Source organism: Dendrobates tinctorius, unplaced genomic scaffold, assembly GCF_039654945.1.
Source record: "Dendrobates tinctorius isolate UK_male_01 unplaced genomic scaffold, ASM3965494v1 ptg000009l, whole genome shotgun sequence".
In the NCBI taxonomy this organism is placed as follows: domain Eukaryota; kingdom Metazoa; phylum Chordata; class Amphibia; order Anura; family Dendrobatidae; genus Dendrobates; species Dendrobates tinctorius.
In genome coordinates, this window is record NW_027361677.1 from 20,925,001 (window position 1) to 20,941,174 (window position 16,174).

General features: G+C 42.3%; 1 protein-coding gene across 1 annotated transcript in view; it reads left to right on the forward strand.

Moving 5' to 3' along the window:
* Window positions 1–2,211: 2,211 nt before the first annotated feature.
* The window catches only part of SPIRE2 (spire type actin nucleation factor 2), a 42,279-nt gene continuing 28,316 nt past the window's right edge, over window positions 2,212–16,174 (forward strand). The window contains exon 1 of the mRNA XM_073583882.1: window positions 2,212–2,529. Within this exon, the coding sequence (XP_073439983.1) occupies window positions 2,280–2,529 (250 nt within the window). The 5' untranslated portion in view covers window positions 2,212–2,279. The remainder of the gene's footprint in view (window positions 2,530–16,174) is intronic.

Genomic DNA, 16,174 nt, shown 5'->3' on the forward strand with positions numbered 1-16,174 from the left:
TCCAGTGCACAGCACACACAGGTGTATATATATACAGTATATCCAGTGCACAGCACACACAGGTGTGTATATATATACAGTATATCCAGTGCACAGCACACACAGGTGTATATATATACAGTATATCCAGTGCACAGCACACACAGGTGTATATATATACAGTATATCCAGTGCACAGCACACACAGGTGTATATATATACAGTATATCCAGTGCACAGCACACACAGGTGTGTATATATATACAGTATATCCAGTGCACAGCACACACAGGTGTGTATATATATACAGTATATCCAGTGCACAGCACACACAAGTGTATATATATATACAGTATATCCAGTGCACGGCACACACAGGTGTGTATATATATACAGTATATCCAGTGCACAGCACACACAGGTGTGTATATATATATACAGTATATCCAGTGCACAGCACACACAGGTGTATATATATATATACAGTATATCCAGTGCACAGCACACACAGGTGTATATATATATACAGTATATCCAGTGCACAGCACACACAGGTGTATATATATATACAGTATATCCAGTGCACAGCACACACAGGTGTATATATATATACAGTATATCCAGTGCACAGCACACACAGGTGTATATATATATACAGTATATCCAGTGCACAGCACACACAGGTGTATATATATATACAGTATATCCAGTGCACAGCACACACAGGTGTGTATATATACAGTATATCCAGTGCACAGCACACACAGGTGTATATATATATACAGTATATCCAGTGCACAGCACACACAGGTGTATATATATATACAGTATATCCAGTGCACAGCACACACAGGTGTGTATATATATACAGTATATCCAGTGCACAGCACACACAGGTGTGTATATATATACAGTATATCCAGTGCACAGCACACACAGGTGTGTATATATATACAGTATATCCAGTGCACAGCACACACAGGTGTGTATATATATACAGTATATCCAGTGCACAGCACACAAAGGTGTGTATATATATACAGTATATCCAGTGCACAGCACACACAGGTGTATATATACAGTATATCCAGTGCACAGCACACACAGGTGTATATATATATACAGTATATCCAGTGCACAGCACACAAAGGTGTGTATATATATACAGTATATCCAGTGCACAGCACACAAAGGTGTGTATATATATACAGTATATCCAGTGCACAGCACACACAGGTGTGTATATATATACAGTATATCCAGTGCACAGCACACAAAGGTGTGTATATATATACAGTATATCCAGTGCACAGCACACAAAGGTGTGTATATATATACAGTATATCCAGTGCACAGCACACACAGGTGTATATATATATATACAGTATATCCAGTGCACAGCACACACAGGTGTGTATATATATACAGTATATCCAGTGCACAGCACACAAAGGTGTGTATATATATACAGTATATCCAGTGCACAGCACACACAGGTGTATATATACAGTATATCCAGTGCACAGCACACACAGGTGTATATATATACAGTATATCCAGTGCACAGCACACACAGGTGTGTATATACAGTATATCCAGTGCACAGCACACACAGGTGTATATATATATATATACAGTATATCCAGTGCACAGCACACAAAGGTGTGTATATATATACAGTATATCCAGTGCACAGCACACACAGGTGTGTATATATACAGTATATCCAGTGCACAGCACACACAGGTGTATATATATATACAGTATATCCAGTGCACAGCACACACAGGTGTATATATATACAGTATATCCAGTGCACAGCACACACAGGTGTATATATACAGTATATCCAGTGCACAGCACACACAGGTGTGTATATATACAGTATATCCAGTGCACAGCACACACAGGTGTGTATATATACAGTATATCCAGTGCACAGCACACACAGGTGTATATATATATACAGTATATCCAGTGCACAGCACACACAGGTGTGTATATATATATACAGTATATCCAGTGCACAGCACACACAGGTGTATATATATACAGTATATCCAGTGCACAGTGCACACAGGTGTATATATATACAGTATATCCAGTGTACAGTGCACAGCACACACAGGTGTATATATATACAGTATATCCAGTGCACGGGCCGCGCCTCCCTCCTCCCTCCCGCCGATGACAGTGCCCGGTAGGAGGGTTCGGAGGAGGAGGCGGCGCCTGCACTGCCCGCACCGGCCGCCGTGTGATGGGGAGCCGCCCGGTGTGCGCCCGGTGATGGAGCTGCCCGCATGGCCCAGGCTAGCAGCAGCGGCGGCGGGGGGCCGGCGGGGGGCCGCGGGGAGCTGTCCCTGGAGGAGGTGCTGAAATCCTACGATCAGCCGATCAATGAGGAGCAGGCGTGGGCCGTGTGCTACCAGTGTGCCCGGGGGCTGGCGGAGGGGCCCCCGGCGCCCAGGACCAGGATCCGGGACCCGGCGTCTCTGCTGCTGCACCGGGATGGGACGGTCACAGCGGTGCCGGAGAGTCCGGGCGGCCCGGGTGAGTGCTGCCCAAGAGCTGACAGTGTGATGGCAGGAGGAGAGGAGAGAGGCTGAGAGACTGCAGCCATACACTGTATATATACACTAATGAGAGGAGAGAGGCTGAGAGACTGCAGCCATACACTGTATATATATATACACTAATGAGAGGAGAGAGGCTGAGAGACTGCAGCCATACACTGTATATATACACTAATGAGAGGAGAGAGGCTGAGAGACTGCAGCCATACACTGTATATATATACACACTAATGAGAGGAGAGAGGCTGAGAGACTGCAGCCATACACTATATATATATATACACTAATGAGAGGAGAGAGGCTGAGAGACTGCAGCCATACACTGTATATATACACTAATGAGAGGAGAGAGGCTGAGAGACTGCAGCCATACACTGTATATATATACACACTAATGAGAGGAGAGAGGCTGAGAGACTGCAGCCATACACTATATATATATATACACTAATGAGAGGAGAGAGGCTGAGAGACTGCAGCCATACACTGTATATATATACACACTAATGAGAGGAGAGAGGCTGAGAGACTGCAGCCATACACTGTATATATATATATACACTAATGAGAGGAGAGAGGCTGAGAGACTGCAGCCATACACTATATATATACACTAATGAGAGGAGAGAGGCTGAGAGACTGCAGCCATACACTGTATATATATACACACTAATGAGAGGAGAGAGGCTGAGAGACTGCAGCCATACACTATATATATATACACACTAATGAGAGGAGAGAGGCTGAGAGACTGCAGCCATACACTGTATATATATACACTAATGAGAGGAGAGAGGCTGAGAGACTGCAGCCATACACTGTATATATATACACTAATGAGAGGAGAGAGGCTGAGAGACTGCAGCCATACACTGTGTATATATATATACACACTAATGAGAGGAGAGAGGCTGAGAGACTGCAGCCTTACACTGTATATACACACACTAATGAGAGGAGAGAGGCTGAGAGACTGCAGCCTTACACTGTATATATACACACTAATGAGAGGAGAGAGGCTGAGAGACTGCAGCCATACACTGTATATACACACTAATGAGAGGAGAGAGGCTGAGAGACTGCAGCCATACACTGTATATATACACTAATGAGAGGAGAGAGGCTGAGAGACTGCAGCCATACACTATATATATATATACACTAATGAGAGGAGAGAGGCTGAGAGACTGCAGCCATACACTGTATATATATACACACTAATGAGAGGAGAGAGGCTGAGAGACTGCAGCCATACACTGTATATATATACACACTAATGAGAGGAGAGAGGCTGAGAGACTGCAGCCATACACTATATATATATATACACTAATGAGAGGAGAGAGGCTGAGAGACTGCAGCCATATACTGTATATATATACACACTAATGAGAGGAGAGAGGCTGAGAGACTGCAGCCATACACTGTATATATACACTAATGAGAGGAGAGAGGCTGAGAGACTGCAGCCATACACTGTATATATATATACACTAATGAGAGGAGAGAGGCTGAGAGACTGCAGCCATACACTGTATATATACACTAATGAGAGGAGAGAGGCTGAGAGACTGCAGCCATACACTGTATATATATATACACACTAATGAGAGGAGAGAGGCTGAGAGACTGCAGCCATACACTGTATATATATATACACTAATGAGAGGAGAGAGGCTGAGAGACTGCAGCCATACACTGTATATATACACACTAATGAGAGGAGAGAGGCTGAGAGACTGCAGCCATACACTGTATATATACACACTAATGAGAGGAGAGAGGCTGAGAGACTGCAGCCATACACTGTATATATATACACACTAATGAGAGGAGAGAGGCTGAGAGACTGCAGCCATACACTATATATATATACACTAATGAGAGGAGAGAGGCTGAGAGACTGCAGCCATACACTGTATATATATATACACTAATGAGAGGAGAGAGGCTGAGAGACTGCAGCCATACACTGTATATATACACACTAATGAGAGGAGAGAGGCTGAGAGACTGCAGCCATACACTGTATATATACACACTAATGAGAGGAGAGAGGCTGAGAGACTGCAGCCATACACTGTATATATATATACACTAATGAGAGGAGAGAGGCTGAGAGACTGCAGCCATACACTGTATATATACACACTAATGAGAGGAGAGAGGCTGAGAGACTGCAGCCATACACTGTATATATACACACTAATGAGAGGAGAGAGGCTGAGAGACTGCAGCCATACACTGTATATATACACACTAATGAGAGGAGAGAGGCTGAGAGACTGCAGCCATACACTGTATATATATACACACTAATGAGAGGAGAGAGGCTGAGAGACTGCAGCCATACACTGTATATATACACACTAATGAGAGGAGAGAGGCTGAGAGACTGCAGCCATACACTATATATATATATACACTAATGAGAGGAGAGAGGCTGAGAGACTGCAGCCATACACTGTATATATATACACACTAATGAGAGGAGAGAGGCTGAGAGACTGCAGCCATACACTGTATATATATACACTAATGAGAGGAGAGAGGCTGAGAGACTGCAGCCATACACTGTATATATATATACACTAATGAGAGGAGAGAGGCTGAGAGACTGCAGTCATACACTGTATATATACACACTAATGAGAGGAGAGAGGCTGAGAGACTGCAGCCATACACTGTATATATATATACACTAATGAGAGGAGAGAGGCTGAGAGACTGCAGCCATACACTGTATATATATATACACTAATGAGAGGAGAGAGGCTGAGAGACTGCAGCCATACACTGTATATATATACACACTAATGAGAGGAGAGAGGCTGAGAGACTGCAGCCATACACTGTATATATATATACACTAATGAGAGGAGAGAGGCTGAGAGACTGCAGTCATACACTGTATATATACACACTAATGAGAGGAGAGAGGCTGAGAGACTGCAGCCATACACTATATATATATACACTAATGAGAGGAGAGAGGCTGAGAGACTGCAGCCATACACTGTATATATATACACTAATGAGAGGAGAGAGGCTGAGAGACTGCAGCCATACACTATATATATATATACACTAATGAGAGGAGAGAGGCTGAGAGACTGCAGCCATACACTGTATATATATACACACTAATGAGAGGAGAGAGGCTGAGAGACTGCAGTCATACACTATATATATATATACACTAATGAGAGGAGAGAGGCTGAGAGACTGCAGCCATACACTGTATATATATACACACTAATGAGAGGAGAGAGGCTGAGAGACTGCAGTCATACACTGTATATATATACACACTAATGAGAGGAGAGAGGCTGAGAGACTGCAGCCATACACTATATATATATACACACTAATGAGAGGAGAGAGGCTGAGAGACTGCAGCCATACACTATATATATATATATACACTAATGAGAGGAGAGAGGCTGAGAGACTGCAGTCATACACTATATATATATATACACTAATGAGAGGAGAGAGGCTGAGAGACTGCAGCCATACACTATATATATATATACACTAATGAGAGGAGAGAGGCTGAGAGACTGCAGCCATACACTATATATATATATACACTAATGAGAGGAGAGAGGCTGAGAGACTGCAGCCATACACTGTATATATATATATACACACTAATGAGAGGAGAGAGGCTGAGAGACTGCAGCCATACACTATATATATATATACACTAATGAGAGGAGAGAGGCTGAGAGACTGCAGCCATACACTGTATATATATACACTAATGAGAGGAGAGAGGCTGAGAGACTGCAGCCATACACTGTATATATATACACTAATGAGAGGAGAGAGGCTGAGAGACTGCAGCCATACACTATATATATATACACTAATGAGAGGAGAGAGGCTGAGAGACTGCAGCCATACACTGTATATATATACACTAATGAGAGGAGAGAGGCTGAGAGACTGCAGCCATACACTATATATATATACACTAATGAGAGGAGAGAGGCTGAGAGACTGCAGCCATACACTATATATATATACACTAATGAGAGGAGAGAGGCTGAGAGACTGCAGCCATACACTATATATATATACACTAATGAGAGGAGAGAGGCTGAGAGACTGCAGCCATACACTGTATATATACACACTAATGAGAGGAGAGAGGCTGAGAGACTGCAGCCATACACTGTATATATATACACTAATGAGAGGAGAGAGGCTGAGCGACTGCAGCCATACACTGTATATATATATACACTAATGAGAGGAGAGAGGCTGAGAGACTGCAGCCATGCACTGTATATATACACACTAATGAGAGGAGAGAGGCTGAGAGACTGCAGCCATACACTGTATATATACACTAATGAGAGGAGAGAGGCTGAGAGACTGCAGCCATACACTATATATATACACACTAATGAGAGGAGAGAGGCTGAGAGACTGCAGCCATACACTATATATATATACACTAATGAGAGGAGAGAGGCTGAGAGACTGCAGCCATACACTATATATATATACACTAATGAGAGGAGAGAGGCTGAGAGACTGCAGCCATACACTGTATATATACACACTAATGAGAGGAGAGAGGCTGAGAGACTGCAGCCATACACTGTATATATATACACTAATGAGAGGAGAGAGGCTGAGCGACTGCAGCCATACACTGTATATATATATACACTAATGAGAGGAGAGAGGCTGAGAGACTGCAGCCATGCACTGTATATATACACACTAATGAGAGGAGAGAGGCTGAGAGACTGCAGCCATACACTGTATATATACACTAATGAGAGGAGAGAGGCTGAGAGACTGCAGCCATACACTGTATATATATATATATATATATATATATATATATATATACACACTAATGAGAGGAGAGAGGCTGAGAGACTGCAGCCATACACTGTATATATACACACTAATGAGAGGAGAGAGGCTGAGAGACTGCAGCCATACACTGTATATATATACACACTAATGAGAGGAGAGAGGCTGAGAGACTGCAGCCATACACTGTATATATATACACACTAATGAGAGGAGAGAGGCTGAGAGACTGCAGCCATACACTGTATATATATACACACTAATGAGAGGAGAGAGGCTGAGAGACTGCAGCCATACACTGTATATATATATATACACTAATGAGAGGAGAGAGGCTGAGAGACTGCAGCCATACACTGTATATATATACACACTAATGAGAGGAGAGAGGCTCAGAGACTGCAGCCATACACTATATATATATATATACACTAATGAGAGGAGAGAGGCTGAGAGACTGCAGCCATACACTGTATATATATATATACACTAATGAGAGGAGAGAGGCTGAGAGACTGCAGTCATACACTGTATATATATACACACTAATGAGAGGAGAGAGGCTGAGAGACTGCAGCCATACACTGTATATATATACACACTAATGAGAGGAGAGAGGCTGAGAGACTGCAGCCATACACTATATATATATATACACTAATGAGAGGAGAGAGGCTGAGAGACTGCAGTCATACACTGTATATATATACACACTAATGAGAGGAGAGAGGCTGAGAGACTGCAGCCATACACTGTATATATATACACACTAATGAGAGGAGAGAGGCTGAGAGACTGCAGCCATACACTGTATATATATACACACTAATGAGAGGAGAGAGGCTCAGAGACTGCAGCCATACACTATATATATATATACACTAATGAGAGGAGAGAGGCTCAGAGACTGCAGCCATACACTATATATATATATACACACTAATGAGAGGAGAGAGGCTCAGAGACTGCAGTCATACACTGTATATATATACACACTAATGAGAGGAGAGAGGCTGAGAGACTGCAGCCATACACTGTATATATATACACTAATGAGAGGAGAGAGGCTCAGAGACTGCAGCCATACACTATATATATATATATACACTAATGAGAGGAGAGAGGCTCAGAGACTGCAGTCATACACTGTATATATATATACACACTAATGAGAGGAGAGAGGCTGAGAGACTGCAGCCATACACTATATATATATATACACTAATGAGAGGAGAGAGGCTCAGAGACTGCAGTCATACACTATATATATATATATACACTAATGAGAGGAGAGAGGCTCAGAGACTGCAGTCATACACTGTATATATATACACACTAATGAGAGGAGAGAGGCTGAGAGACTGCAGCCATACACTATATATATATACACTAATGAGAGGAGAGAGGCTCAGAGACTGCAGCCATACACTATATATATATATACACTAATGAGAGGAGAGAGGCTCAGAGACTGCAGCCATACACTGTATATATATATACACTAATGAGAGGAGAGAGGCTGAGAGACTGCAGCCATACACTATATATATATATATACACTAATGAGAGGAGAGAGGCTGAGAGACTGCAGCCATACACTGTATATATATACACACTAATGAGAGGAGAGAGGCTGAGAGACTGCAGCCATACACTGTATATATATATACACTAATGAGAGGAGAGAGGCTGAGAGACTGCAGCCATACACTATATATATATATACACTAATGAGAGGAGAGAGGCTGAGAGACTGCAGCCATACACTGTATATATATATACTAATGAGAGGAGAGAGGCTGAGAGACTGCAGCCATACACTGTATATATACACTAATGAGAGGAGAGAGGCTGAGAGACTGCAGCCATACACTGTATATATATATACACTAATGAGAGGAGAGAGGCTGAGAGACTGCAGCCATACACTGTATATATATACACACTAATGAGAGGAGAGAGGCTGAGAGACTGCAGCCATACACTGTATATATACACACTAATGAGAAGAGAGAGGCTGAGAGACTGCAGCCATACACTGTATATATATATACACTAATGAGAGGAGAGAGGCTGAGAGACTGCAGCCATACACTGTATATATATATACACTAATGAGAGGAGAGAGGCTGAGAGACTGCAGCCATACACTGTATATATATACACACTAATGAGAGGAGAGAGGCTGAGAGACTGCAGCCATACACTGTATATATATATATACACACTAATGAGAGGAGAGAGGCTGAGAGACTGCAGCCATACACTGTATATATATATATACACACTAATGAGAGGAGAGAGGCTGAGAGACTGCAGCCATACACTATATATATATATACACACTAATGAGAAGAGAGAGGCTGAGAGACTGCAGCCATACACTGTATATATATATACACTAATGAGAGGAGAGAGGCTGAGAGACTGCAGCCATACACTGTATATATATATACACTAATGAGAGGAGAGAGGCTGAGAGACTGCAGCCATACACTGTATATATACACTAATGAGAGGAGAGAGGCTGAGAGACTGCAGCCATACACTGTATATATACACACTAATGAGAGGAGAGAGGCTGAGAGACTGCAGCCATACAATGTATATATATACACACTAATGAGAGGAGAGAGGCTGAGAGACTGCAGCCATACACTGTATATACATACTAATGAGAGGAGAGAGGCTGAGAGACTGCAGCCATACAATGTATATATACACACTAATGAGAAGAGAGAGGCTGAGAGACTGCAGCCATACACTGTATATATATATACACTAATGAGAGGAGAGAGGCTGAGAGACTGCAGCCTTACACTATATATATATATACACTAATGAGAGGAGAGAGGCTGAGAGACTGCAGCCATACAATGTATATATATACACACTAATGAGAGGAGAGAGGCTGAGAGACTGCAGCCATACACTGTATATATACACACTAATGAGAGGAGAGAGGCTGAGAGACTGCAGCCATACAATGTATATATATACACACTAATGAGAGGAGAGAGGCTGAGAGACTGCAGCCATACACTGTATATACGTACTAATGAGAGGAGAGAGGCTGAGAGACTGCAGCCATACACTGTATATATATACACTAATGAGAGGAGAGAGGCTGAGAGACTGCAGCCATACACTGTATATATACACTAATGAGAGGAGAGAGGCTGAGAGACTGCAGCCATACACTGTATATATATATACACTAATGAGAGGAGAGAGGCTGAGAGACTGCAGCCATACACTGTATATATATACACTAATGAGAGGAGAGAGGCTGAGAGACTGCAGCCATACACTGTATATATATATATACACTAATGAGAGGAGAGAGGCTGAGAGACTGCAGCCATACACTGTATATATATACACTAATGAGAGGAGAGAGGCTGAGAGACTGCAGCCATACACTGTATATATATATACACTAATGAGAGGAGAGAGGCTGAGAGACTGCAGCCATACACTGTATATATATACACTAATGAGAGGAGAGAGGCTGAGAGACTGCAGCCATACACTGTATATATACACTATTGAGAGGAGAGAGGCTGAGAGACTGCAGCCATACACTGTATATATATACACTAATGAGAGGAGAGAGGCTGAGAGACTGCAGCCATACACTGTATATATACACTATTGAGAGGAGAGAGGCTGAGAGACTGCAGCCATACACTGTATATATACACTAATGAGAGGAGAGAGGCTGAGAGACTGCAGCCATACACTGTATATATATACACTAATGAGAGGAGAGAGGCTGAGAGACTGCAGCCATACACTATATATACACACTAATGAGAGGAGAGAGGCTGAGAGACTGCAGCCATACACTGTATATATATATATATATATATATATATATATACACTAATGAGAGTTGAGAGGCTGAGAGACTGCAGCCATACACTGTATATATATATATATACACACTAATGAGAGGAGAGAGGCTGAGAGACTGCAGCCATACACTGTATATATATATATATATATATATATATATATATATATACACTAATGAGAGTTGAGAGGCTGAGAGACTGCAGCCATACACTGTATATATATATATATATACACTAATGAGAGGAGAGAGGCTGAGAGACTGCAGCCATACACTGTATATATACACTAATGAGAGGAGAGAGGCTGAGAGACTGCAGCCATACACTGTATATATATATATATATATATATATATATACACACTAATGAGAGGAGAGAGGCTGAGAGACTGCAGCCATACACTGTATATATACACTAATGAGAGGAGAGAGGCTGAGAGACTGCAGCCATACACTGTATATATACACTAATGAGAGGAGAGAGGCTCAGAGACTGCAGCCATACACTGTATATATACACTAATGAGAGGAGAGAGGCTGAGAGACTGCAGCCATACACTGTATATATACACTAATGAGAGGAGAGAGGCTCAGAGACTGCAGCCATACACTGTATATATACACTAATGAGAGGAGAGAGGCTGAGAGACTGCAGCCATACACTGTATATATATATACACTAATGAGAGGAGAGAGGCTGAGAGACTGCAGCCATACACTGTATATATATACACACTAATGAGAGGAGAGAGGCTGAGAGACTGCAGCCATACACTGTATATATACACTAATGAGAGGAGAGAGGCTGAGAGACTGCAGCCATACACTGTATATATATATACACTAATGAGAGGAGAGAGGCTGAGAGACTGCAGCCATACACTGTATATATATACACTAATGAGAGGCTGAGAGACTGCAGCCATACACTGTATATATACACTAATGAGAGGAGAGAGGCTGAGAGACTGCAGCCATACACTGTATATATACACTAATGAGAGGAGAGAGGCTGAGAGACTGCAGCCATACACTGTATATATATATACACTAATGAGAGGAGAGAGGCTGAGAGACTGCAGCCATACACTGTATATATATATATATATATATATATATATATATATATACATACACTAATGAGAGGAGAGAGGCTGAGAGACTGCAGCCATACACTGTATATATACACTAATGAGAGGAGAGAGGCTGAGAGACTGCAGCCATACACTGTATATATACACTAATGAGAGGAGAGAGGCTGAGAGACTGCAGCCATACACTGTATATATATATACACTAATGAGAGGAGAGAGGCTGAGAGACTGCAGCCATACACTGTATATACACACTAATGAGAGGAGAGAGGCTGAGAGACTGCAGCCATACAATGTATATATACACTAATGAGAGGAGAGAGGCTGAGAGACTGCAGCCATACACTGTATATATATATACACTAATGAGAGGAGAGAGGCTGAGAGACTGCAGCCATACACTGTATATATACACTAATGAGAGGAGAGAGGCTGAGAGACTGCAGCCATACACTGTATATATACACACTAATGAGAGGAGAGAGGCTGAGAGACTGCAGCCATACAATGTATATATATACACACTAATGAGAGGAGAGAGGCTGAGAGACTGCAGCCATACACTGTATATACATACTAATGAGAGGAGAGAGGCTGAGAGACTGCAGCCATACAATGTATATATACACACTAATGAGAAGAGAGAGGCTGAGAGACTGCAGCCATACACTGTATATATATATACACTAATGAGAGGAGAGAGGCTGAGAGACTGCAGCCTTACACTATATATATATATACACTAATGAGAGGAGAGAGGCTGAGAGACTGCAGCCATACAATGTATATATATACACACTAATGAGAGGAGAGAGGCTGAGAGACTGCAGCCATACACTGTATATATACACACTAATGAGAGGAGAGAGGCTGAGAGACTGCAGCCATACAATGTATATATATACACACTAATGAGAGGAGAGAGGCTGAGAGACTGCAGCCATACACTGTATATACGTACTAATGAGAGGAGAGAGGCTGAGAGACTGCAGCCATACACTGTATATATATACACTAATGAGAGGAGAGAGGCTGAGAGACTGCAGCCATACACTGTATATATACACTAATGAGAGGAGAGAGGCTGAGAGACTGCAGCCATACACTGTATATATATATACACTAATGAGAGGAGAGAGGCTGAGAGACTGCAGCCATACACTGTATATATATACACTAATGAGAGGAGAGAGGCTGAGAGACTGCAGCCATACACTGTATATATATATACACTAATGAGAGGAGAGAGGCTGAGAGACTGCAGCCATACACTGTATATATATACACTAATGAGAGGAGAGAGGCTGAGAGACTGCAGCCATACACTGTATATATATATACACTAATGAGAGGAGAGAGGCTGAGAGACTGCAGCCATACACTGTATATATATACACTAATGAGAGGAGAGAGGCTGAGAGACTGCAGCCATACACTGTATATATACACTATTGAGAGGAGAGAGGCTGAGAGACTGCAGCCATACACTGTATATATACACTAATGAGAGGAGAGAGGCTGAGAGACTGCAGCCATACACTGTATATATATACACTAATGAGAGGAGAGAGGCTGAGAGACTGCAGCCATACACTGTATATATATATATACACTAATGAGAGGAGAGAGGCTGAGAGACTGCAGCCATACACTGTATATATATATATATATATATATATATATATACACTAATGAGAGTTGAGAGGCTGAGAGACTGCAGCCATACACTGTATATATATATATATACACACTAATGAGAGGAGAGAGGCTGAGAGACTGCAGCCATACACTGTATATATATATATATATATATATATATATACACTAATGAGAGTTGAGAGGCTGAGAGACTGCAGCCATACACTGTATATATATATATATACACTAATGAGAGGAGAGAGGCTGAGAGACTGCAGCCATACACTGTATATATACACTAATGAGAGGAGAGAGGCTGAGAGACTGCAGCCATACACTGTATATATATATATATATATATATATATATATATACACACTAATGAGAGGAGAGAGGCTGAGAGACTGCAGCCATACACTGTATATATACACTAATGAGAGGAGAGAGGCTGAGAGACTGCAGCCATACACTGTATATATACACTAATGAGAGGAGAGAGGCTGAGAGACTGCAGCCATACACTGTATATATACACTAATGAGAGGAGAGAGGCTGAGAGACTGCAGCCATACACTGTATATATATATACACTAATGAGAGGAGAGAGGCTGAGAGACTGCAGCCATACACTGTATATATACACTAATGAGAGGAGAGAGGCTGAGAGACTGCAGCCATACACTGTATATATACACTAATGAGAGGAGAGAGGCTCAGAGACTGCAGCCATACACTGTATATATACACTAATGAGAGGAGAGAGGCTGAGAGACTGCAGCCATACACTGTATATATACACTAATGAGAGGAGAGAGGCTCAGAGACTGCAGCCATACACTGTATATATACACTAATGAGAGGAGAGAGGCTGAGAGACTGCAGCCATACACTGTATATATATATACACTAATGAGAGGAGAGAGGCTGAGAGACTGCAGCCATACACTGTATATATATACACACTAATGAGAGGAGAGAGGCTGAGAGACTGCAGCCATACACTGTATATATACACTAATGAGAGGAGAGAGGCTGAGAGACTGCAGCCATACACTGTATATATATATACACTAATGAGAGGAGAGAGGCTGAGAGACTGCAGCCATACACTGTATATATATACACTAATGAGAGGCTGAGAGACTGCAGCCATACACTGTATATATACACTAATGAGAGGAGAGAGGCTGAGAGACTGCAGCCATACACTGTATATATACACTAATGAGAGGAGAGAGGCTGAGAGACTGCAGCCATACACTGTATATATATATACACTAATGAGAGGAGAGAGGCTGAGAGACTGCAGCCATACACTGTATATATACACTCACTGGCCACTTTATTAGGTACACCATGCTAGTAACGGGTTGGACCCCCTTTTGCCTTCAGAACTGCCTCAATTCTTCGTGGCAGAGATTCAACAAGGTGCTGGAAGCATTCCTCAGAGATTTTGGACCATATTGACATGATGGCATCACACAGTTGGCGCAGATTTGTCGGCTGCACATCCCTGATGCGAATCTCCCGTTCCACCACATCCCAAAGATGCTCTATTGGATTGAGATCTGGTGACTGAGGAGGCCATTTGAGTACAGTAAACTCATTGTCATGTTCAAGAAACCAATCTGAGATGATTCGAGCTTTATGACATGGCGCATTATCCTGCTGAAAGTAGCCATCAGATGTTGGGTACATTGTGGTCATAAAGGGATGGACATGGTCAGCAACAATACTCAGGTAGGCTGTGGCGTTGCAACGATGCTCAATTGGTACCAAGGGGCCCAAAGAGTGCCCAGAAAAAATTCCCCACACCATGACACCACCACCACCACCAGCCTGAACCGTTGATACAAGGCAGGATGGATCCATGCTTTCATGTTGTTTACGCCAAATTCTGACCCTACCATCCGAATGTCGCAGCAGAAATCGAGACTCATCAGACCAGGCAACGTTTTTCCAATCTTCTACTGTCCAATTTCGATGAGCTTGTGCAAATTGTAGCCTCAGTTTCCTGTTCTTAGCTGAGAGGAGTGGTACCCGGTGTGGTCTTCTGCTGCTGTAGCCCATCTGCCTCAAAGTTCGACGCACTGTGCGTTCAGAGATGCTCTTCTGCCTACCTTGGTTGTAACGGGTGGCAATTTGAGTCACTGTTGCCTTTCTATCAGCTCGAACCAGTCTGCCCATTCTCCTCTGAC